This window comes from Liolophura sinensis, chromosome 1 (genome assembly GCF_032854445.1).
Source record: "Liolophura sinensis isolate JHLJ2023 chromosome 1, CUHK_Ljap_v2, whole genome shotgun sequence".
NCBI lineage: Eukaryota > Metazoa > Mollusca > Polyplacophora > Chitonida > Chitonidae > Liolophura > Liolophura sinensis.
Window position 1 is genome coordinate 92,393,357 of NC_088295.1, and position 24,605 is coordinate 92,417,961.

At 40.1% G+C, this 24,605-nt stretch overlaps 2 protein-coding genes across 2 annotated transcripts; one reads left to right on the forward strand and one right to left on the reverse strand.

Annotated features, from left to right (window-relative positions):
- Positions 1-466: 466 nt before the first annotated feature.
- LOC135482068 (transforming growth factor beta regulator 1-like) lies at positions 467-11,174 on the reverse strand. Its single transcript, XM_064761900.1, has 10 exons — positions 11,081-11,174; positions 8,709-8,833; positions 7,543-7,660; positions 6,113-6,183; positions 5,591-5,844; positions 4,627-4,766; positions 4,056-4,205; positions 3,050-3,147; positions 1,965-2,212; positions 467-1,373 (listed from the first exon to the last, which is right to left on the reverse strand). Exons 2-10 carry the CDS (start codon positions 8,825-8,827, stop codon positions 1,276-1,278), a joined length of 1,296 nt encoding a protein of 431 aa, XP_064617970.1. The 5' UTR covers positions 8,828-8,833; positions 11,081-11,174; the 3' UTR covers positions 467-1,275.
- A 246-nt stretch (positions 11,175-11,420) lies between these two features.
- LOC135482326 (coiled-coil domain-containing protein 15-like) lies at positions 11,421-23,420 on the forward strand. The gene is made up of 11 exons (XM_064762253.1): positions 11,421-11,576; positions 12,768-12,917; positions 13,631-13,751; positions 14,016-14,077; positions 15,293-15,388; positions 15,652-15,733; positions 16,393-16,524; positions 17,318-17,489; positions 19,122-19,313; positions 21,365-21,513; positions 22,325-23,420. Exons 1-11 carry the CDS (start codon positions 11,487-11,489, stop codon positions 22,372-22,374), a joined length of 1,296 nt encoding a protein of 431 aa, XP_064618323.1. The 5' UTR covers positions 11,421-11,486; the 3' UTR covers positions 22,375-23,420.
- The last annotated feature ends 1,185 nt before the right edge of the window (positions 23,421-24,605 follow it).

Consider the following 24,605-nt stretch of genomic DNA (forward strand, 5'->3'; position numbering starts at 1 on the left):
GCTTTCCCTGGCTCTGTGAGGGTGCTTGGCTTTCCCTGGCTCAACCCTCACAGTCTGTGCTTGGCTTTCCCTGGCTCAGCCCTCACAGCTTGTGCTTGGCTTTCCCTGGCTCAGTCCTCACAGCTTGTGCTTGGTTTTCCCTGGCTCTACCCTCACAGTTTGTGCTTGGCTTTCCCTGGCTCAGTCCTCACAGTCTGTGCTTGGCTTTCCCTGGCTCAGTCCTCACAGCTTGTGCTTGGCTTTCCCTGGCTCAGTCCTCACAGTTTGTGCTTGGCTTTCCCTGGCTCAGTCCTCACAGTTTGTGCTTGTCTTTCCCTGGCTCAGTCCTCACAGTTTGTGTTTGGCTTTCCGTTGCTCAGCCCTCACAGTTTGTGTTTGGCTTTCCCTCGCTCAGTCCTCACAGTTGGCTTTTCACAGTTGTGCTTGGCTTTCCCTCGCTCAGCCCTCACAGCTTGTGCTTGGCTTTCCCTGGCTCAGCCCTCACAGTTTGTGCTTGGCTTTCCCTGGCTCAGCCCTCACAGTCTGTGCTTGGCTTTCCCTGGCTCAGTCCTCACAGTCTGTGCTTGGCTTTCCCTGGCTCAGCCCTCACAGTCTGTGCTTGGCTTTCCCTAGCTCAGCCCTCACAGTCTGTGCTTGGCTTTCCCTGGCTCAGCCCTCACAGTTTGTGTTTGGCTTTCCCTGGCTCAGTCCTCACAGCTTGTGCTTGGCTTTCCCTGGCTCAGTCCTCACAGTTTGTGCTTGGCTTTCCCTGGCTCAGTCCTCACAGTTTGTGCTTGTCTTTCCCTGGCTCAGTCCTCACAGTTTGTGCTTGTCTTTCCCTGGCTCAGCCCTCACAGTCTGTGCTTGGCTTTCCCTAACTCAGCCCTCACAGTTTGTGCTTGGCTTTCCCTGGATCAGCCCTCACAGTCTGTGCTTGGCTTTCCCTGGCTCAGTCCTCACAGCTTGTGCTTGGCTTTCCCTGGCTCAGCCCCCACATTTTGTGACTGCCTTTCCATGGCTCAACCCTCACTTTTTTTTGCCTGACTGGCTCAGTCCTCACAGTTTGTGCCTGACCTCCACAAGTTCAGTTCCCACAGCTTGTGCCCCGACATCCAATAGCTCAAACCTCACAGTTTTAACTGACCTCTTTCAGCTTAGTCTTCAGAGTATCTGCCTGGCATCCATTAGCTCAGTCCTCACAGTTTGCCTAACAGTCTTTACGCTTTAATCTGTATTTACACTTTAAGAACAAATGTAGCCCTCACACTTTGTACATGACCACACCAAAATTGGCCCTCACATCTTTTTAGGAGCCTTTCCTGGCCCGCTGGTCAGCAGAGAACGAAGACTGGTGGATGCCTCTGTGGCTGACCCCTGCTGAACACTCATCGGTTCTGGACATTCGGAGAGAGAAAAATAGAAAGGAAAGTTCAGACAGGATATAAAATGGACTTTAGTCTTTCGAGGTCAAGCTGAATCTTAGGTATCCATTTATTTATTGCACAGTTACTTATTCTAGCTACAAAACAAATCACTCAATTACTTGTTCATATGATACACCTTGCTCACTCTTACACATCTAACTAATTTAATCTTTCATACAACAGACCATGCTCAGTTACTCCTCCACACCTCACATCCATGCCCATTACATATACACACCTTCAAACAACACACCCTGCTTAGTCCTTCTCACTTTGCTCAGTTACTTCTATAACCATACTTATTTAATCCATAAAACTACACACTTTACTTAATCCCACACCACATACATTGCTCAGTTACTCCTTCACACTACAGATATTACTCCTTCACACTACACACATCACTCAGTTACTCCTTCACACGACACACATCACTCAGTTACTCCTTCACACTACACACATTACTCCTTCACAATACACACATTACTCAGTAACTCTGTCACACTAAAGACATCACTCAGTAACTCTTTCACACTACTCACATTACTCAGTTACTCCTACCTTGTTTGTTTTGGGCTGAGTTGGTCACGGTGGAGATCTTCTCGCGAAGAGCCTCCACATGTAGGGTGGGGTCCGTCTGTGGGGTGCTGGACAACGTGGCTGTCTTACTAACCTCGTACCTCACCCACTTGTACCCAGAGCACTTCTTGGCCCCCGGACAGCTCTGAATAAGGTTCTGTATCACAGGGTGACCGAAGCCAAAAAACTCCCCACCCTTACGCTGATTCAGATCAACCACTGTTCGGCCACTGTAAACATGGTTAACGTCAAACATGTTACCTAAGAGAATGAATGCTAACACAGCGTTTAAACTCTGATTAGCTCAAAACAATTTTTTGTGAGTATATACATATACATTATTTAACTGGCTGGTGTGTAAGACAATATACATACACACACACACACACATATATATATATATATATATATATATATATATACATAGAACAGAAGAGGAACATAGTCGTTTTTAGTACCTGTCATGATGGTGCACATTTGAATTAGTACCTGTCACGATGGTGCACATTTGTATTAGTACCTGTCATGATGGTGCACATTTGTATTAGTACCTGTCATGATGGTGCACATTCGTGTTAGTACCTGTCATGATGGTGCAGATTTGTGTTAGTACCTGTCATGATGGTGCAGATTTGTGTTAGTACCTGTCATGATGGTGCAGATTTGTATTAGTACCTGCCATGATGGTGCACATTTGTATTAGTACCCGTCATGATGGTGCACATTTGCATTAATACCTGTCATGATGGTGCACAATTGTATTAGTATATCTGTATTAGTACCTGTCATGATGATGCAGATTTGTATTAGTACCTGCCATGATGGTGCAGATTTGTATTAGTACCTGTCATAATGGTGCAGATTTGTATTAATACCTGCCATGATGGTGCAGATTTGTATTAGTACCTGCCATGATGGTGCACATACGTACTAGCACCTGTCATGATGGTGCACATTTGTATTAGTACCGGTCATAATGGTGCACATTTGTGTAAGAACCAACCACTAGAGTACATGCAGATTTGTATTTGTACGTCACTAAGGAACAAATCATTTTAAGGACTTACATAGACTGATTAATAGCCTGTAATAGGAGGATGTGACACTCGTCTGGGGTGTGGCCTGTCATGACCTCATCACTGCTATCCTCAGGGGAAATTTCAAACTAACGAAAGAAAAACAATCTAAATATATACAACTGAAACACAAAACAAAGGAAGTTAATCATGTACATGCAAAACTTGACAACTAACAGCATGATTAACATTAAACCAAATTGCAATAGACAAACAGGTTCAAGCCAATAAGTCTTCACACACTATGTCTCATTCTCCAAGGATACATTATCATACCACTATTTAGCAGTTTATCACATGGTGCAGCACCATACCTATTGACAGGTCCGCCAAGCCTCTGTGAAGCCACGCTGCAGTACGCCCTGTCTCTAAAAAACACTTTATTTGATTTGCTGTTCTTTTCTGCTGTTCACAAGGTCTCATTCTCCAGGGGCAGGCAATGTCTCATTCTCTAGGGACACACAATGTATTATTCTCTAGGGACAGGCAATGTCTCATTCTCTAGGGACACATAATGTCTCATTCTCTAGGAACACACAATGTCTCATACTCTATGGACACACAATGTTCTTTCTCTAGGAACAGGCAATGTCTTATTCTTTAGGGACGCATAATTTCTCATTCTCTAAGGACACGCAATGTCTCACTCTCTATGGAGAGACAATGTCTCATTCCCTAGGGACACATAATGTCTTGCTCTCTAGGGACAAACAATGTCTCATTCTCTAGGGACACACAATGTCTCATTCTTTAGGGACACATACACTGTAATGTCTCATTCTCTACAGACACACAATGCCTCATTCCTTAGGGATACACAATGTCTCACTCTCGAAGGACAGACAATGTCTCATTCTCTAGGGAAACACAATGTCTCATTCTCTAGGGACACATGATGTCTCATTCTCTAGGGAAACACAATGTCTCATTCATTCGTCTGTACATGACTGACCAGGTTGTTTCATGTTAGCATACAGCTGAGTACTGCCTCACCTACCTGAGGGTCACCGAGGTCATCTTCAGACACTTTACAGGTGTACAGACATGACTGATCAGGCTCTTTGATGTTAGCATACACCTGGGTACTACAAAAGCCAATGGGATAGATGTAGTCTTGGGAGTGGAAGCCCGGCCTGTCAGTCACTATCTGCAATACCAACAGATCAGGTAATTATGCTAACAAATTCAGATAAGACAAAGTACAAGTGTATGTGTTTCTGGAGATATGACCTACTTGTTAGGGATAATATTTATTTATTTATTCATTTATTTCATTGATGTTTCATGGCATACTTTAGAATATTTCACTTATGTGATAGAGACCAGTATTATGCTGAACTGAAACAGAATTACAGGGAACCCACGATCATCGGCAAAGTTGCTGGCAGACATTCCCACGTAAGCCAGCTTGAGTTGGATTTTCACTCACAACAAACGCATTGGTGAGAGGCTCCTGGGTTATAATTCTGTGCTAGCATGCTAACCGCTTGGCCACTCTAGGAGTGATGAATGATAAGGCTCACCAATACAGTGGTGAGTAAGTGACTAGCCCTCTGTGGATAACGTACCTCCCCTAGGCTATGGACAGTCAGGTTCCCCAGGCACAAAGGGAAGACGGGTCGCCCAAGGGTGTCCAGTGGTATCGGGGGTACAACCTTCTTCCCACCACCCTGAGACTTTGACTTCTTTGGTTTAGCCTTGAGAGATTCTGGTCCAAAAAATTTACATAGCAAAATACTGATTCCCCTACATGACCTAACATTTCCTCCATGACTAAGTTACACCAGAAGTAATATCCCATGACATCTGCTTCCAAACATGCTCTTTTTGGACAAATTTGTAGGTCACTTAGGGTAACCAATGAGAAGTCACCTAATTTTTGGTAAAAAGATGTATTCAGAGCAAAGAAAATATTTTCTTTACAAACTGAGGGCCATAACATTAATAACAAAACACACACGATGCACTCTATAAATTTACTTGCATATTTATAAATTCATCTACTTTACGCTACCATTCTATTCTAGGCGCGCAACAGGTCAACAAAATAACAATACTTGATAGCAACACTGCCGTAGTCATTTCGAGTATGGTAGCGTGTGCACTGCAATGTAGCTTAGTAGTGCAATACCTATAAAGGAGGTAATAGCTAGCACAGTAAATGAAAAAAGTATCTAAACAACACTATAACTGAGTACTTGACTGGCTACTTTAAAGCTACACAAAATAGGAGAAACTGCTTCGAGGCCCCTTCAAGTGAGTTTAAGTTTTACAGCAACATACCCCCGGTTTTTACCACAATGCTGGTCACCTTTGTGTAAGTGAAATATCATCATATCAAAATTCATCATATCAAATAAATAATAAAAAACACAAACCCTCTTACCATCACTGCTGGTCATAACACCAAGAGGAAAACAAGGGCACTGACCATTTCAGAAATGGAAGACAACTCACACAGAAGAGAGTAACATTACCTGATGTTGTTAACAGTAGAATTCAACACACCCATCAACACACCCATCAACATACCCATTAATTCTTTGGCCACCCTGTTCTTCTCTGCCTTATCCAAAGCCTTGTCTGCTGGTTTCTTCTTTCTCTTGCTGGCAGGAGTTTTCTCCGCAGGGATGTTGTCAGTGCTGCTGTCCAGGGACATGGTGGAGGAGGCCCCTGGGCTCTTGAGGGACCCTGGCTGAGGAGATGGGGGGATGGGGCGGGCACCACATGTGAGTGAGGCAGCCTCTGTCTGAGACTGGTACTGCAACACCTTACGTAGCAGAAACCTGTAGAGAGCAGAATGCCACCAATGGTTACACGTTTATCTCAGCTGTTTATACTTGTGTGTACATCTTTAACATCTGAAACCAAATGAAGAGAAGTCATCATCTCATGAGTTTGAGGTATTTACCAGATATAACCTATAAAAACATGAATCGATGCAATGGCTTTATTTAGATTGTCATTATCTCACTGCGACATTATTATCAGCCATGCACAAGCAGCTTGGTTTTGGATAACTTCCATGTGAACTTTCTACACAAACAATCTGACCTTCTTTCCTCTTTGGCTTTGGCGATGTGTTCCTCCAATCGAACCACCTCATCACACACCCCAGCGTTAATCTGAAACATAGGAAAGACAGGTGCATTTGTACAGGTAAGTCAGGTATTACAGACTGACACATGGACATGTGCCTAATGCCTTTATCTCCACACCATGTTCAACCACAAAAACTAGAATCAATACTACAGATAACAAGGAAAGAAAATTAACAATTTAATAAACCTCAAAGCCACTCAAAGCTACTCCATTAAATATTTTTTCACACGCAAGATTACTGTAATCCTTCAACCTTTTCACATGTTTGCAAGGTGTTTAGTCAAGCATATTCTGAAGGCATTATTCTGTGTTGACTGACAAAATTGTACTTTTTGTGAAGCCCTGACACTGGCCAATCCAACCAATGTAGTTTTATCTCCAAAATCAAATTATAAATGTGTATAAATTGCGCTGAAAGCTGCCCTTTCATAATGAAAGAAAAAGTTGAGGAATTAGGGTAGATGCATTCAGATTGTTTAAATTCGCAGAATGTCATTATGTTCCGTGTTGTCAATGACTTTCTGTACTCTCATATCACAATGTGCTATTTTACTCTAAACAGAATAATTTAAAAGTCACCCCTGGCCTTCAGAAAAACTAGGCTGAAATAATTAAAACTGCATAAATGTATTATTAACTATAACAACTCTCAACAACACACAAAATATACACAAATTATAGCAAATTTAAAGTGTACATCTGTAGAGTCATCTAACTTAAAAAAGGCGTGCAAAATGTTGCCTGCATGTGCAAAAAGACAAGCTAGAGGGCTGCACAACAGCTTTGTCATCAGGAGTTTATCTCATAAAGCTCTTTTTCAAATTAAAATATCTGAATAAATTTAATTCTGTTTTCATTAGTAACCTGGTGATGCTTACTACAATTTTGTCTTACACAGTAGTGTTAGCGACCAAGAATTTCAAATACATGTACTCTTAGGGCTGACAAAGTAATAAATCACCTTCTAATTAAAAAAAAAAAAAAAAAAAAAAAACGGCCCAGATAGCACAGTTGGTAGAGCATCCGCTTCGGGACCGGTAGATCCAGGATCAATCCTTGATTGAGTCACACCTAAGACTTTAAAAGAGGAAGTTGTAACTTCCTCGCTTGGCGTTCAGCATGAAGGGGATAGTGCAACGACTGGTTGACCCATATCAGTATAATGCCTCGGGCGGGGCGGCTTACTTGCCTTCGGTAAGTCGTCTCAGTGAAGCAGCACTAAATAAAAGAGCGGTGGAAATCCGTCCTGCAACAAGGAGGCACATTATACGTACATGCACCCTAATGATTCCTTCGTCGTCATATGACTGAAAAATTGTTGAGTACGACGTTAAACCCCAAGCACTCACTCACTCACTCTAATTAAAAAATCAAAAACTTACAAACACAAACTGTTTGATCAGTTTCTTAAGTCGGCGGTACTTCTTCTGGTAGTGGTCATGAGATTTGTGGACTCCATAGAGGCGTGGGTGGGAGGACCCTGACGAGAGCTGGGATAGGCTGTAACATACCAATACAGAAATGGTCCAGTCTGTTATATTTGTTTACAAATATACAGTCAGATATTCCGTATTTACAAAATACATAGGTTACTTCCCTTTTCAAGGATTTACCTCCACTGGCAGTAGGTAGCCGTTAAATTATCCAGTGCATTTTGCTTTGAAATGGGATTTACGCAATCACAGTGATTAACTGTGACTAATCTGCATCTGAAGACTCTTGTAAGGTTAACCACTTCTGAATCAATTTGTTTTTGTGACTTGAATAAAAGACAAATTAAACGGCAGTATTTCCCAATGGTCAATATGCTTCAATACTAAAATAAAGGACAGACACCTGCCGTCTGCAAATCCTTGAAATGGGAAGGAACCTATGCATTATGACAATATGGAATACATGTAGATAAATATAAGGGCAATTAGTTTAAATAGCATGCAAAAGGCTAATCTGTCTCTCATGACTTGGTCCAATGGGAATAATCCAAATGCACTTTCTCTTTGGTAAAGGAAGAGACATTGTAGCACTCAAGTGCTGATTACGGCCCAAGGTAAAAATTGGGTAATGTGACAAGACACTGAACACAACATAGTTCTCTGTGAGAATGAAACTCATTGTTACAATGTGCATGGTGTTAAGTTTTGTGTTCTCATATTTATCTATCTTTTTGATTTTTGTTTTACGCAGTCTTTAAGAATATTTCACTTTACCTATGATGGCAGTTAGCTGACACCTTCCCATGATTAAGCGGAAAAGAAGCGACATTGGTGAGAGGCTATCGAGTCCTTGTGCTATGCTAGCACGCTAACCACTCAACCACAGAGGATCCACATATACGCTCATACATGCACTAAGGACTCAGTTAAAACATGCTTTGACAAAATAACTATGAAAACCTGTCAGAATGCCATCAATCTTTGGGATAGGCTGTTTGGAGTGTTCTACTGTGGTACACCTACGTAGTCACAATGGTCATAGCTGTTTCATTCGCAGCGACCTGAAAACTTCTGCTCATGTGGAGAATATATAATATGCTAATAATATGTCTCACCCAAGGGAAGCCACTGAGCCCCCAGTTATACGTCCATGTGGGGATAACAGGCTGGAAGAAGGGGGATAACTCTGCTGGAGGAGAGATCCTCTGATTTCATATGGTACCCCAGATGCCATGTTCAACTGAAATTAAAACCAGGTCTTGGTCATGTCAAACTCCTGCATGAGATTAGGTTAGAAGCAATAGGCGTTATATCATAATGCTCATAGTTCCAGTGACAATATCAAGTATCTGAAAGACACCCTACTGTTTACTTCTTTGATTTCATTGGGTGGGGTTTAACACAATACTTAACTTATATACTTGCTACGATGGTGGTCAGTTACAGCTTCAGAGTAAACGACTGGCCTTGGGTAATTAACACACAAACTTTCCCACAAGTGAATAACAGATTTTACACACACAGTGAGCTGACGTATGTGTGCCATATTAGCAGAAGTGATCCCAAACAAACCATGAGATCAATTTACCTGCGTCCAACTGACTGATACTTTCAGCGAACTTACTGAAGGCCTGATGGGGATGCATGATATCCTAATTATGATGTCGTAACGATGAGTTTGGGAAGGAATGTTTGATATGAATAAAAGGCCATCAAAGTCCCACTATCAGACATTTGATGGGTGCCCATTCCACCTTCCGTCACCTTGACATTAAGAGAGTGCTTTTCTTTCAATTTCATTAGCGATTTTTTTAACCAGTTTACCATGTGTATGGGCATAAGGTGTCAGCACATTTGGGGTCTTCTGAGTTGGTATCTTTCATTTGAATATTACACATGGAGTTTCCCGGATACAATATTTGCAGTCTACAATTTTCACAAGTACATTTAAATCAGCATAAATCGCTAGACCTGTTTGACTTAGGCCCATGCACTTACTCCATGCAAGAGGTCTAATCTAACCATATTTGAAACTGGTCATTCATGAATGTGAATATTCGAAACCCTACACATCCAGACATTTGCTATTTTACTCTCACTATCAAGTTTATTCGCTCACACATGGCGGTGGAAACATGGTCTTAATAACATGGGATTAAATACACAACTTTGATTCATGGCCTGATGCCAAAAACCAAGTTTTGTTGACGTTCCCAATTTACGTACCCTGTGAACATTTGTTCCCTTATCTTACATACTGTATTTTCTGGTTTCTACCAGCCATATCTTCTCTGAATGTGATTCAATCTTGTTCATTTCCCTATGCCCTCCTATGTTATTCTTCAGCTTATTGTCTACTTGACGCTGCCACATAAAAGTGATGTCCTTCATCTCAAATGATATATACAGGGAGAACAAATTCTAATACGGATAGATGTAGTCCATCTATGATGTCCAGAGTGATGTCGTGTGAAATTTTATAGCTGTGACAACCGTGGCCCTGGAAGATTATGTCATTCAGTTAACGCCAGTCCAAAATATACCTAGAACCCAAGAGTTTAAAAGGGGTCTGGTTATTGTACAGTGCTATGACATGATGATAAGGTATTAACTACACGAATGTACGCCAACTGATCTAGTGATGCACTGACTAGTGGTATTAAGCGTATGGCCAACAAATATGTGACTATCGGCAGCAAAACAACAGGTTTTAAATGATGCCATCATTAGATTCTTAGGACCCACAACATGAAGGAAATGGTGGATGGAATGAATTTTCTCCTGACTCCAGCAAGAGCAAAAATGTAATAATGAACCTGATTTCGGTAGATCAGAGCAGTGCAGTGGTTGTGTTCGGCAATGTTTGTCTCCCAAGGGAAGAAATTCTCATATTTACCCCATTAAATAATTAAATCGGTCCCAATTTAGTAATTCGGTCATGTTACCAGCAACAAAAATTTGTTTTTAATTATGGCCTGACTGAATCAATGGAGATGCAACCATTTTGTATGATGTGGCTAAAGAGTGCGAACAGACAACACTAAAATTTTAATGTGAAAAAACATAATTTGACTAGTGTTTCATGAACTAAAAATTGTGTTTCACAATAACGAAGTAAGTTTACATATCCAAATAGAAGAAAACCTGATGGAGGTGCTAAAGTCGGGCATCCTGGCAGTACACTCTAAAACTAAAAGTACTTCGGTAAATCGGTGACCATTTTCACCACCTTACAAATACTTGGCTTCCAGACCCAAAAAAAGTGAACACTGTCATCCAGGGCAATTCAGAGGCGAAGTCTAGATCAGTAAATGGACTAGTCTAGCCTCATTCTAAAGCACATGTGCAGTCATCTTGTTTTGAAGTTGCACTGTTGTTGTTGTATGTTGTACTGTTGTACAAGTAGATTAAGAAAGCCCACGTTTCAACATCATCAGGAGGACATAATTAGGTGTTCATGGTTTTGTTCTGTACAAACATCTCTTACCGAAAACACCTCAGGTTAACCACTCAAGTCTCAAGGAGAACTGTTAAAAACTACGAGCAGCGCTGTGCTCTGAGAAAAACGAGACAGATTGTGGTGTGCACCAAATTTCGGAAAGCGAAAGAATTAATGAAATCAATATTTTACATTTTTCTACGCTAGACAGGGTAAGAGAAAATAACAATACAGACGAAGGAATGTATTTATTTTCTTCCTTTTTGCATATAAAATTTAATTTAAAACTCCAACTTACATTCTGAAAACACCGACAACGGATTTTCGGTTTAACAATAAGTTAAGACTTTGTTTTGCGCTTGGTGACGCTTGTTTCACAATGGCGGTAAAGTCGAACATTGGCCGGATTGAGGGTCGAGTGACTGTTGGCAAACCTGTCTTCAGCACGGACATAATGGGCAACAAAACGGTGGAAGTACGACCAGTGGGTGCTTGGGTACAGCCGGAGGCAGACATGACGGGATATGAGCATCATCATGGAGTGGTAATAAGCACAATACCACGTTTGTATCGATCAACAAGTCATGTCTAAACATGAAATTGTGCAACAACAACAACGCATCGTGTATGATATATAGTATATACATGTACATGGTGACATAGATCTAGAAGTATGAAGATCGTGAACTGTAATGTCAGTGTGATGCACAACCGAATAGTGTAGGAATCGCTGGTTAGAATGATTTTGCCAACTTTTGGACAAAAAAACATGGCTGCATGTTGAACTGGATGTTGTTTCTATTGTTGGAACTTACTAGGCCCTACTACTAAAACAAGATCCCGCCATTAAGATTTTTTAGAGATTACTCAACTGTCACCCACTGCCAGCATTGACTCGCGGAACAAAATCCTCGAAATGCCACCACCAGTTTGACTGACTGTTCACTTTCACATTGTTATGTATGCCGTAAGTTAACATCAGCTCTCAGTTTGGAGTTTGGATATGAGCTACCAAGTCTATATACTTTAAATATTTTAATTTATATTCTTTGCAAACAAACAAATAAAATAAAAATCTTCAAAATCTTAATTTTTAAACCCATTTGATTTTGTACCTGTGTCCTTTTCAAGGACACTGTCCAACCATAGATCTAACACTGCTTCCACATAATACCACATAATACTAGGTTAATGTTAGAATGTTAATAAAGTGTCAGTATGAACCATTAATAATTTAAGCCTTTGATTATAAATAATTCACTGAAAAGAGAAACATTTTGAATAAAAATGATGCACACGCTGCCTCAATGTTTTTGTATGCTGCTTGTAAACATTCAGAATTGCTGGTAAAATTTACATAACTCTGGTAGGCTACATAAAACTGTAGGGATTGATTAAACCCAAATTTATGTCAGTAGTAATATTACATTGCTAACACAAATCATACTAATTTTACTTTATTTTTATCTACCACATACACATAGGGTCAAATCTGTGGTCTTTTCTTGTTGATTCCATGTAAACTAGTTGAACTTCCCAACCTGAAAGAATACAGACCACATTGTTTTGGAGGTGGTATGTGTTTTGATATGGTACTGAGGCACACATAATTTGTGTCTATATATTATTTTGTGAATGTAGACCTTGAGGGAGAACAATTTCATGGTAAATTGATTAAGCTACTTGACAAATAAATATATTATTTATATTAATTTTCTGATATGTTTACCTGTAGGTATTGGCCAGACAAGAAGAAAACCGTTTATGTCATATTCAGAAAGAGAAAGAGGAGCGGCTGAGAAAATTTCAGGAGGAAGTAAAACGTCGTGTGAAAGTGTTGGATCAAGCTAAGAAACGGAAAATGATTGAAAAGAGTGTGAAGGAGGTTTGTTTTATTACATTTTCCATAAACAATGTGGAGATAGTGTCAGCAGTTATCATGCATCGTAAGATCATGCTGTAGATCCTATATACATGCGAATTTCAAGATGATACAGGGCATGTTTGCACTCTTCAGCTTAAACCTAAATCATGACAGGAGGAAAAAGGAATTCTGTTTTAATTTGATCTGACTTGACTCTAGTGAAAAAAAGGTTTCTTAGCATACTCTATCTGTAATCTGTGACCATATCTGGTTGGAAACACTCTGTTCAATCACTGAAGCTCATGGACATCAAACTGTCAGTACTTAGATATGATCCCAATCACATGAAAAGCTGTTCTCGTTGAAACAGGCCCCCACACTGGCCAGATCATGGGTTTTACTGGACACAGATCACCAGTCCTTGGCTGATGAAATATCCCATTCTAGTTAACTCTGTTGGTAACAATAAAATTCATAAACTGTCTTTAAGTACCTGGGTCAGCTTGTATGAAACCCTCTTTCTATCATGGCAACCAGCAATGTAGGCATTTGGTCGTCATGGCTGGTAAAGTTAAGTGTCCTTCATACAAGTGGGCCCTGATGAGGATTTTTCATTTTTTCACCCAGCCTTTCACTCACAGTTGTCTGTATATATATTTAAGTGTGATATTCTTCAGTACACTGTAAAGCAGTAGTCGACTAAGTACATGTAAATTAAGTACACTTCTTTACAGATTGAGATGGAGAGAAATGTTGTGAGGCAGAGTGCTTTTGGCAAAGGACGATCATCTCCAAGGAAAGACAGCTGCACTTTACGCAAACACAATAACTTGACACTCCAGCCACCCCACAAAGGTACTTGTATTGCAGAGAGGGGTGAGATCTGACTTTTTGGGGAAGAGTCAAATTCAGCATACTTTGCTGAGAATGGAAACATAAAAGCCAAAAAAAAAAAAACAGAATGCTTCCTAACTGGAATAAATAAGTGTTTATTTGGAATTTAATATAAAGAATGGAATTCAGAGATTTTGCCTGATATAGTGTTTATATAACATGATGTAAAATCCTGGTTACAGTGTATGTTATAGTTTATGTGAAGTGCATGGATTATGATTACAGGTGCTGACAGGGTGGCTGGTTGCCATAGGCCTGACCCTGGGTTCACAGACCAGTCACAGAAGGTGGGCAGGTTTTCTATGTTTATAAGACATTTCAGGACCTTGATGAGCAAGTTGGCTCCGAGAAACTCTAAGAAGGCGTTGGAAGTGAACAGAATTTTGGATATTCAGTTTATCAAGAATAAGAATCTGCTTTAACAGCAGTCAATGAAACAATTAATCAAATGCATCACCAAACAATTAAAAATATGAACTGGTAGATGACGGTGTCTCGTAATCACAAGGTAGGAAGTCATTACGTGTGTATATATCATATCGGTATTTAGTAAACAGTTACACTCTGTTAAATCTAAATGAGGGAGTCCACTATATTGTCATGACATGCTGTCACACTGTATTGTCATGACATGCCATCACAGTGTATTGTCATGATATGCCATCACACTATATTGTCATGACAAACCATCACAATATATTGTCATGACATGCCATCACACTAAATTGTAATGACATGCCATCACACTATATTGTTATGACATGCTGTCACACTGTATTGTCATGACATGCCATCACACTATATTGTTCCGCTTCGGGACCGGTAGATCCAGGATCAATCCTTGATCGAGTCACACCTAAGACTTTAAAAGAGGAAGTTGTAACTTCCTCGCTTGGCGTTCAGCATGAAGGGGATAGTGCAACGACTGGTTGACCCGTATCAGTATAATGGCTCGGGCGGGGCGGCTTGCTTGCCTTCGGTAAGTCGTCTCAGTGAGGCAGCACTAAATAAAAGAGCGGTGGAAATCCGTCCTGCAACAAGGAGGCACATTACACGTACATGCACCCTAATGATTCCTTCGTCGTCATATGACTGAAAAATTGTTGAGTACGACGTTAAACCCCAAGCACTCACTCACTCACTATATTGTTATGACATGCTGTCACACTGTATTGTCATGACATGCCATCACAGTGTATTGTCATGATATGCCATCACACTATATTGTCATGACAAGCCATCACAATATATTGTCATGACATGCCATCACACTAAATTGTAATGACATGCCATCACACTATATTGTTATGACATGCTGTCACACTGTATTGTCACGACATGCTGTCACACTGTATTGTCATGACATGCCATCACAATGTGAAAGACACTCCAGTGCATGTTTAGTGCATGCCAGGACAGAGGTAATCTGCATATATATATATGTAAGTATGAAAATAGAAAAAGGTGTATGATTTGATTGATAAATGTGTTCTCTGTTTTAGGCAGTTGTAGTGGCTAAACAAGCTCGAAAGAACTTGGTGTCTCGACAAGTTATAACAGAGGACTTCACAGATGGAAATACTTTGTACAAAAACTTTGTAAGTTATTGTCATCATTGTCTTTTTCTCAAATGTATATTTAGTTACACAGAGTATGTGTTGTCTGGGCAGTGATTTTTTGACGTTACTCCAGTTCAGAGTTTTCTAAAGTTGTTTTTGTGGTTTCTTTCTACCAAAACAGTTGTTAGTTACAAATCCTTATATTACACTGATGTTTTAGTTTTCATAGCAACATGTAGATTTATTATTGACATTTCATTTTTGTTCAATTTAAAAATGAAAAGATGTATTTTCTTCTTTAGAATACAGAACCTGTTGCCCATTCAGAGCGTGACAGGAGGGATGACAAAGGAAGACATGACACTGACGCTGACAGATTGTCAGGTATTACCTACCTCTGATATTCTCATGATACACATACATGTACTCGTATCGCAGGAGGTTGATGGCTGTTGTGGGTGTAGCTACTGTGAGTGGCACTACTATGTAGGTAACAATAGTTGATTGTTCCATGTATTCCTGATATCTGTACTATTTGAATATTATTTATTTTCTTGATAATTAAGGTTGTTATAAGTTTTTCATGAAAATGGACATCAACCATTAGAAAGTCAATCTTATATATTGGTACATACATTTGTCAGTAAATATTTTAATAAAAGGAAGATTGATAAGAGTTATAAGAAAAATCACCTTTAACAGAATGCCAGGTTAGTATTTGTCTTTGTTCACAGAGCGCTCTTTTTTTTCTGCACTGATTTCTAGTATGTGCCATTCACCTCTGTATGTTGACAGTTACATGTACGAAGTATAACAAGTATAAACACAAACATTTCATGATTCAGAGATCTCTGTGTGGTTAAATAAGAGTCAGTACTTAGAATGGTCACAGATTGCCTCAGCCTCATTCATATTATGGATTTATTGGGTCTAAATTTCATAGTTCGTCCGCTCCCATTGAGGGAGGATTGATTCAGAAGTCAGTGATTGAGGATATGACCAGCACAGTAATTGTTCTGTTTTTTGGTATCTTTTGGGTTCAGGTGTGTGTGAGGAGCTGGATCAGGTACGTCTGGGGCAGAGACCAGGTGACAGTGATGTAAGGGGTGATAAACAAGGACACAGCCCACACTCCACACGTTCTTCATGCGATCGGAAAACAAGGCTTAAGTCAGGTATTCTGCCCCACTGTTAGTTGTGGGCTGTGTGCAAATAAACATAGTAAATAGAGATGACCTTCCAAACAACAGTGAGTGTGTCATGCAACACACCAACTGATATCTTTATCCCCCCGAATAATATCATTTTATTCTTTTTATTTCTACAGATTAAAGAATTTGATATTTTTTCTTTGTCCTGTATTAACAATTTTCTTGTCAGTTCATGTTTCCAGGTGGAAAATAATTCAATCAAAGGAGATTAATTGTGGCTTTAATGCCAATGCATCAAGGTTTTCCTCCAGTTACGTGACAGCATATGACCGTGTAATTATATACATTTAATGAATTCACACATTCTTATCCGCGGTGTGGAGGAACCCTCTTTGAAGGCGCTATGGGTCCTCTGCTCTTCCATATATTCTATTTCTTTAGTCTTTTCACATGGTTAAATGCACTTTATCTAGTTTGGTCTCATCACTATGTCAGTTACTTTTGATGGTGTAGGCTACATTAGAACTCCATAGAAAATATACGTCCACTTTAGGCAGGGGAATGCCCTCAAAATATTCCCAAATCAGCACCAGGTGAACTTGGTAGAAATAGGGTGTGGCATGCTTAAAGGACTGCATTAAAAGAGGGAAAGTTTTGGTGGTAAATGTGGTATTGCTGTCAGAAATATGACAATTAGCAAAGATACAAATGTTCGTTGTGATGTAATGGTGGTGTTAACAATGCTGAATAATGCTAAGGCGTTGAAAGATTGAAAGTCTGTAATATGTAACCTTAGTGTACTGTACATGCAATTCAGGGAAGTTGATCAACTCCAAGGTGCCGGAGATCTATGATGGAGTGGTGACCCAGGACGAGAAGAGACGCAAACAGGTGCAGCATGCGATGTACAGACGACTCTTCATGGACATCGAGAGAGAACAGGTGAAGGAAAACCTGCGACGGAAGGAACATCGCAAGCGAATTGCCAGGTATACCCCCCTGTTTTGGGGTAGGCTAGAGGTTTGCCATTCATTCCCTAATTATCCACTTGCATTGGCTCTGCCAAACTGTTCCCATCCGTTGAACTTACCCCACTAATGGTTGACAATGACACAAAATACAAATCAAAGTTTTATTTCTCCTTTTATCATTTGTGTGAAGTGAGCATAGATGGTCTCCCTGTCAGTGTCTACAGTCTAATAGATATAGTCACTTGGAAATGAACACCAAAATAAAAGTGCCCTTATAGGTTTCTCCTATTAAACATGACACAGATCAATACACTGAAGATGGCTCTGTCCATCACTTACTACTGGCATCCAATGGCAGATCAGCTAACAGGGCGTCACCAACTTGAGTAAGAGCTGGTTCATCTCTTGGTCTCCAGCTGATCAAAACAAAACAAGGCTGTCTTGGTGTCAACAACATGTGTTAGCATCTCAAAACAAGGCTGTCTTGGTGTCAACAATATGTGTTAGCATCTCAAAACAAGGCTGTCTTGGTGTCAACAACATGTGTTAGCATCTCAAAACAAGGCTGTCTTGGTGTCAACAACATGTGTTAGCATCTCAAAACAAGGCTGTCTTGTTGTCAACAACATGTGTTAGCATCTCAAAACAAGGCTGTCTTGTTGTCAGCAACGTGTTAGCATCTCAAAACAAGGCTGTCTTGGTGTCAACAACATGTGTTAGCATCTCAAAACAAGGCTGTCTTGGTGTCAACAACATGTGTTAGCATCTCAAAACAAGGCTGTCTTGTTGTCAACAACATGTGTTAGCATCTCAAAACAAGGCTGTCTTGGTGTCACAGGGGCTCAGAACAAGAACTAGACTCCCCTGCTGTCATCTGTCATTAGTTAGCTTCAACTCTCCAAGTTTGCTTTCAGAGTGATCAGCTCAGTTCATCAAATCTTTTGCTCTGCCTTTTTTCATGCTTACATAATTTGACTCGCGCCTGATGGAAAGAGTTCCGCTGCCATGGCTCTGCCTCGCGTTTGTTCCAGTGATTTTCTCAGTTGTCACTGGCCAGTTAGAAAGGTTAACAGCAACTATGTACACTGTTACCAGTGTGACAATAAAAGAGGAATAACCCTCATACTCTGTGTTTACCACAAACTTGAATTTTGGATAGAGCAGTTTAGAGAAAAAACAGAAATACTAACGCTCATATTCACACCAACAGAAACCATGTGCTGCAAAAATATTTAAAAAAACAAAAAAAAAACATGAGGAAATAAAGTTTTAATGCCTCATACATTGACTAATTGAGGGATAAAAGAAAAATTCTTAAATATGTCCGCTTACTTATTAGCTAAAGTGAGAGTTTTCTTCCTGGATTTTGTATGTGAGTGTGTATTAGTATTTAAATGTGGCAAAGATTTACTGTCTTCTCAGTACACTGAATGCCATGTTATCCCTTGTCAAGATTGGGACAATTGCACTCACCCATCTCTGCTCCCCAGGGAGCTGTTTCTCAAAACTGTTACAATGGTCACAAGCTGCAAGGTGGTTTTGTCCTCAGTCTATGACATTATAGTGATTATGTCAGCATTTGAGAAACAGCCCCTTGTAACAGTGTGCAGAATCTTCAGTGAAGTGTGCATGTGTGTGTTGTGTGTGCAGGCTGAAGGAGGAGAAGGAGGAGTGTAGGAGAGAGGAGGAGGCTGAAGCACGCCACCTGGTGGAGCCACGTGATCCTGTCACCGGGGAAACAGAGGAGGAGACGTTAGACCGGGAACGGATGGAACAGGTGCAGCTAAGCAGGGAGATGAAGCAACGACAGGCACGGCTGCAGAAGGTCCGGGAGATGGAGAGGTGAGGGCAGGCTCTCCTGGAGGAGGGCAAAGTATATCTACATATGAAGTTGGTGTGGTGATTGACATGATGTGTGGAGATTTAGAAACTAGGTTATGCAGCAGTTGGAATATGCTTAATTCTGTTAGAGGTAGCTATGAGAAAAAACAGGGTACAAGTATTTTGGGAGGGAAATGTTTTTTATTCTTAGAAAGATACGAATGTTACAGAAATTAATAGAAGTTAACAGTAAAAATTTGATAGTAGGGTTCATTTTGTGAGGGGCTGGTTGGGTTACCCCAAACAACAAGTTTTCATGATGGTCCTGTGATAGCCAAGGATCTCAGCTGTGATCTTGTAATATGGGGTTAGGCGTAGATCACAGCTGAGGAGTCTTCCAGGTTAAAATAGGGGTATTCAAAATCGACTTAGCTTGTGGAAACTCCACGCCACAGAAATCTGTGCAAAATGAACCAATACGTGCATTTACTGGGCAAAACTCCAATACATTATGTTCATCAAAATATTCTCTGTTACTCTGTCAATTTTTGCCACATTCTGTAGCCTTTAAGACCAGTAAATCCAAAATAATTCACAGTTATGACTTATGATCACATGCAGTGTTTACATCAAGGAGCAAATTAATCGGGCTGATGCCCGACGCTCAAACTTTCACCCCTGTCTCTATGTTTTGATCAGTTCTGACAGACAGAAAGCCGTGTTACGGCGGAGATGCAAATATGCAGTTGTCTGAAGGCTATGGAGCAGAATGACGGACCCCACAATTTGTGCGATATGTCAGATTAAGTTTGCAGTATACAAAGGCGGGTTGTCTTCAGAAACCATTACATTCTAAATTTCACGAAAATGTCAACATCTGCTGCGCATGCGCGCCTAGCAGACCCAGATTTTAAAAGCATGACAGCTCGCGGTGACCTTCTAAATACCAGCCTATTTTCGATTTTGGCTAAGATGTACAGGAGAATGGTGATGTAAAGGCAAGAAGCAATTGAGCCAAAATGTGCATAAATATTTTAGCTTTCAGAATTGTCATGCTGTATGTGTATTCAGGACAAATCTAATGCATCGGAATTGAACCCAGGGGTAGCTCTTTGTAAGCATTATACTGGAATCGTGTCCAAATTACTCTCGGGCTAAGAGTGGACAGCGGTCCCCGCGTTTCAGTATATGAAAGCCACCCATAGACCGAGCTTTCAAGCTAAGGGTGGCCAGCGGTCCCCACATGTCAGTATGTATGAGCCACCCATAGACCGAGCTGTCGGGCTAAGCTACCCATAGACCAAGCTCTGGGGCTAGTTCTGTAATTTAATACATCTATACAATATACCCTAAATGACCTAAAATTTCGTCCACAAAAGTGCATTCTTAGAAGCAAATAAATGTCACCAAATGTTATTTTTGGTGCTGAAACTTACAATTTTCCAGTAAATAATTGATTACTTACGATGGGCAATATAATCAGGGACAAAATTTATGGCCATTTACTGTAGTTGAATATTTGAAAATTCTGCTTTGTTCTTAGGTGGCCACACCATAGATATGATAGTGAATAGGGGAGTGTTTTCAGTGAAAAGTTAGTTGGCTTCAGCTATTATATTTAAATAACCACTAGTATGGTCTTCAGTAGTTGTCCGTTTTGAAATCATTCTTATGTTGTGATAATGTCAGGTATCTTTGTGTCTAAAATCATTCTCCTGTCTTCATAACATCAGGTATCTTTGTGTCTAAAATCATTCTCCTGTCTTCATAACATCAGGTATCTTGGTGTCTAAATTCATTCTCTTGTTCTGGCAGTATCCGGTATCTGTGCCTATATTCATTCTCGTGTTCTGGTAATGTCCGGTATCTGTGCCTATATTCATTCTCGTGTTCTGGTAATGTCCGGTATCTGTGCCTAAATTCATTCTCGTGTTCTGGTAATGTCCGGTATCTGTGCCTATATTCATTCTCGTGTTCTGGTAATGTCTGGTATCTGTGTCTAAGTTCATTCTCCTTTTTTAACAACACGAGAAATTTTGGTGTCTGAAGTCATTCTTGTGTTCTGATGTCAGGTATCTTGACGCCCTTAAATACCGGTTACGGGAGCGGATAAAGGATCGTGAGATTGAGCTGCCTGCGTTATGTTGTTGTGGAAACACCTTATGGGACACCAATCCAGACACCTGCGCCAACAACTGTGTCTTCTATAAAAATCCTAAAGGTAAAGTACAGCCATTCAGCTGTTAACCTTATAACTGTTTATAGTCCATAAAGCTGTACCATCTGAAATGTTTCTTTAAAATTTGCAAGAATCCAATATCTGTTTTAAAAGAAAATGTTTGTTTCTAATACAGACATGACAGGTCTTGGTTGAGATGCTTGTCCTTGAACCATCATAGACACAATGTATTCAATGAGACCTCTAAAAGTGAATTTTAGGGGCCTCCGTGGCTCAGTCGGTTAAAGCGCTAGCGCAGCGTAATGACCCAGGAGTCTCTTACCAATGCGGTTGATGTGAGTTCAAGTCCAGCCCATGCTGGCCTCCTCTCCGGCCATACGTGAGAAGGTCTGTCAGCAACCTGCAGATGGTCATGGGTTTTCCCCCGGGCTCTGCCCGGTTTCCACCCACCATAATGCTGGCCGCCGTCGTATAAGTGAAATATTCTTGAGTACGGCGTAAAACACCAATCAAAAAAAAAAAAAAAAAAAAAAAAAAGTGAATTTTCAGCGTAATTCAACTGCTGGCAACAAGCAGTCGGCTATGGCACTTGTAGGCATGTGCTTGTACGGATATTGGAGATTGTTTGCCTTCCACTAACAAGTCCAGTAAAAGCCCAGTGGTTTCCTCCAGGCAGCCCTGTTTCTTCCACCTCCTACACTGACATCCTAAATGTACACGTATAAATGAAATATTCTCACAGGTCAAGTTCACCACTCCATCATGTCAAGTCCTTAGACAGGTTTTGGCCGTATATATCCTCAGTTGGCTAATGAATTTCTTGCACTCTATCCTCATCCCCTTGTCTTGACAGGTTACGGCCGAGCTCTACAGTCTCTCCTCTCATCCTTTGATGTTCTCTAACACCTGCTACATGTATGGAGCTATATAAGGGACATTTGAAGTATCATCGTTTTTGGACACTTGCTTTGTATAAATCAGTTTTCACTTTATTTAAAATACTATATTTTAATAGAATATTTTCCATGACCCAAACACTATGATTTCAAATGTAGTAACAAGGAATTATCTGACACCTATCAGACTTATCTGTTAAACTGTTAATATTTGTGGAAACATTTTCTTTGGGTCTTAAAAATCTTAAATATGATAAGTTGTAAAAGAGAGTGAAAAATATGGCATTTTTTTAAGGTACTCAAATATCTGTTTAACAGCTTCATATAAATGGATGAGGATGAGAGATGTACAATGGGAAGAAATGTGAACTCCATGCAACACACTGAACTAAAGAAATAAGGCAGACTTTATTTGAGGTCACTTGATTGTGACATCACAGTTGTCTGATGTGTCCAGACATTATGTAAAGATGACGTATAAAAAAAAAATAACATATTAATGGTGAACAAAAATGAAATATATGCACCAAAAGGGTATAAAGAGCAAGAATTTTTTTGAGAATATATTGCTAATGAAAATGATCATATTCTAGTAATCAAAAATTTGATGAAGAAAGTTTGTTTGGGGTAATGTCTTTATCTATTCCCTCACATCTATTACAATGACACTAGAGGTAAGACTTGTGGGACTCATCCCAACTGAACCTTCTACAAACTTGTGTGTGAAAAGAATGCATGTAGTATGTTATGTTGAATGTGTTGCATGTATGCTGTTTGATGATTGTATAAAAGTGTATAATTTATATGGATGGTCCTTTCAAACTTTTTCTTCATTTAACTCTGCTTGACATAGCCTAGGCTACTGGGGGAGAGTTATCAGCTATGTGAAGTCATGAGCATTAAGATGTTATCATAAGGTGACTGTCACTATGCTGACCTACATCCTCACCAAGATGAATCAAAAAAAGATGTTTTGTAGAGAATTTGTACACGTATGTTTGTCATACCATGTTATATAAACGTCCTAAAGTTTACGTGTGTTATATAACGTATGCGGTGCAGTAAAATAAATATTTATTACTTCAAATCTTTGTCTCTGTTGGATTACAAACTTTATTGGAAGAGTTGTGTTGCTTAAGGTTGTACTCGTATGCGTTTCTTTCTGCAAGATTATAAAAGTTGCGTATCTTCATGCCTTCCTGCATGGGTTCAGCATTGTGCACTAGGAAATCACTTGGTTTCATGGTTTCCTTCGTGATTCAAACATGTTGTTTAAGGTTTGATATGGTTTAGTTAGGCAAAAGGTTAACGCAGTTTCCTATGGGAGTTCAGCATTGTCTTAGGCAAAGGTTTGACATGGTCTGGTATACTACATTCTATGCGTGAATCTGATTTCCTTGGCTTTCATTTTTGGTTTATTTATTTGATTTACATTTTTACATCAGGGTAGCAAGCCATGGCCTAGTGGTTAGAGGCGCTTGCCTTTCAATTGCTAGGACGTGATGTGCAGGTTGCTTCTGAACGAAGACAAAAAAAATACCCGACAATAGGATGCAAAGCCTCAGTTAATCCACCTTAGATGCAGGCTGTCCATCTAAACCTCCAAATGAATAACCTATGAACTCAAGTCTTACTACCTGCATTGTTCAATTCAGTCATAGTGAAAGTGAACTGTCGATATTGTGCAGGCAAGAGACCTGTGTTCTGTGTGAGTACACCTCTAAACTATCTCTGATCCTTACAGGTGAACAAAATGGTGTGGACTGTCTTCCCCTGTCCTCCTGTAACATTATGAGTTTTCTTGGTAATAATTCATCAAGTATTTTCAATATAAATCCTTATTAATGGCCAATGTAACATGAAAAATGTCCATGGCTTGTCTGTTTTTAGAATGTTGTGATGGTGGTGGTAACCATCATTCATGTTAAATGTGGAACTTTTCTTGACAGTGTTGATGGTCAGATGAATGGGTCACCACTTTAGAGTGAGTGAGTATGTGACGGTTTAACGTCGTACTTAACAATTTTTCAGTCATATGACGAAGAAGGAGTCCTTAGAGTGCATGTAATGTGCCTACATGTCGCAGGACAGATTTCCACCACTCTTTTATCTAGTGCTGCTTCACTGAGTCAACTTACCGAAGGCAAGTAAGGCTCGAGCCATTATACTGATACAGGGTCAATCAGTCATTGCACTATCCCCTTCATGCTGAATGCCAAGCGAGGAATTTATAAATTC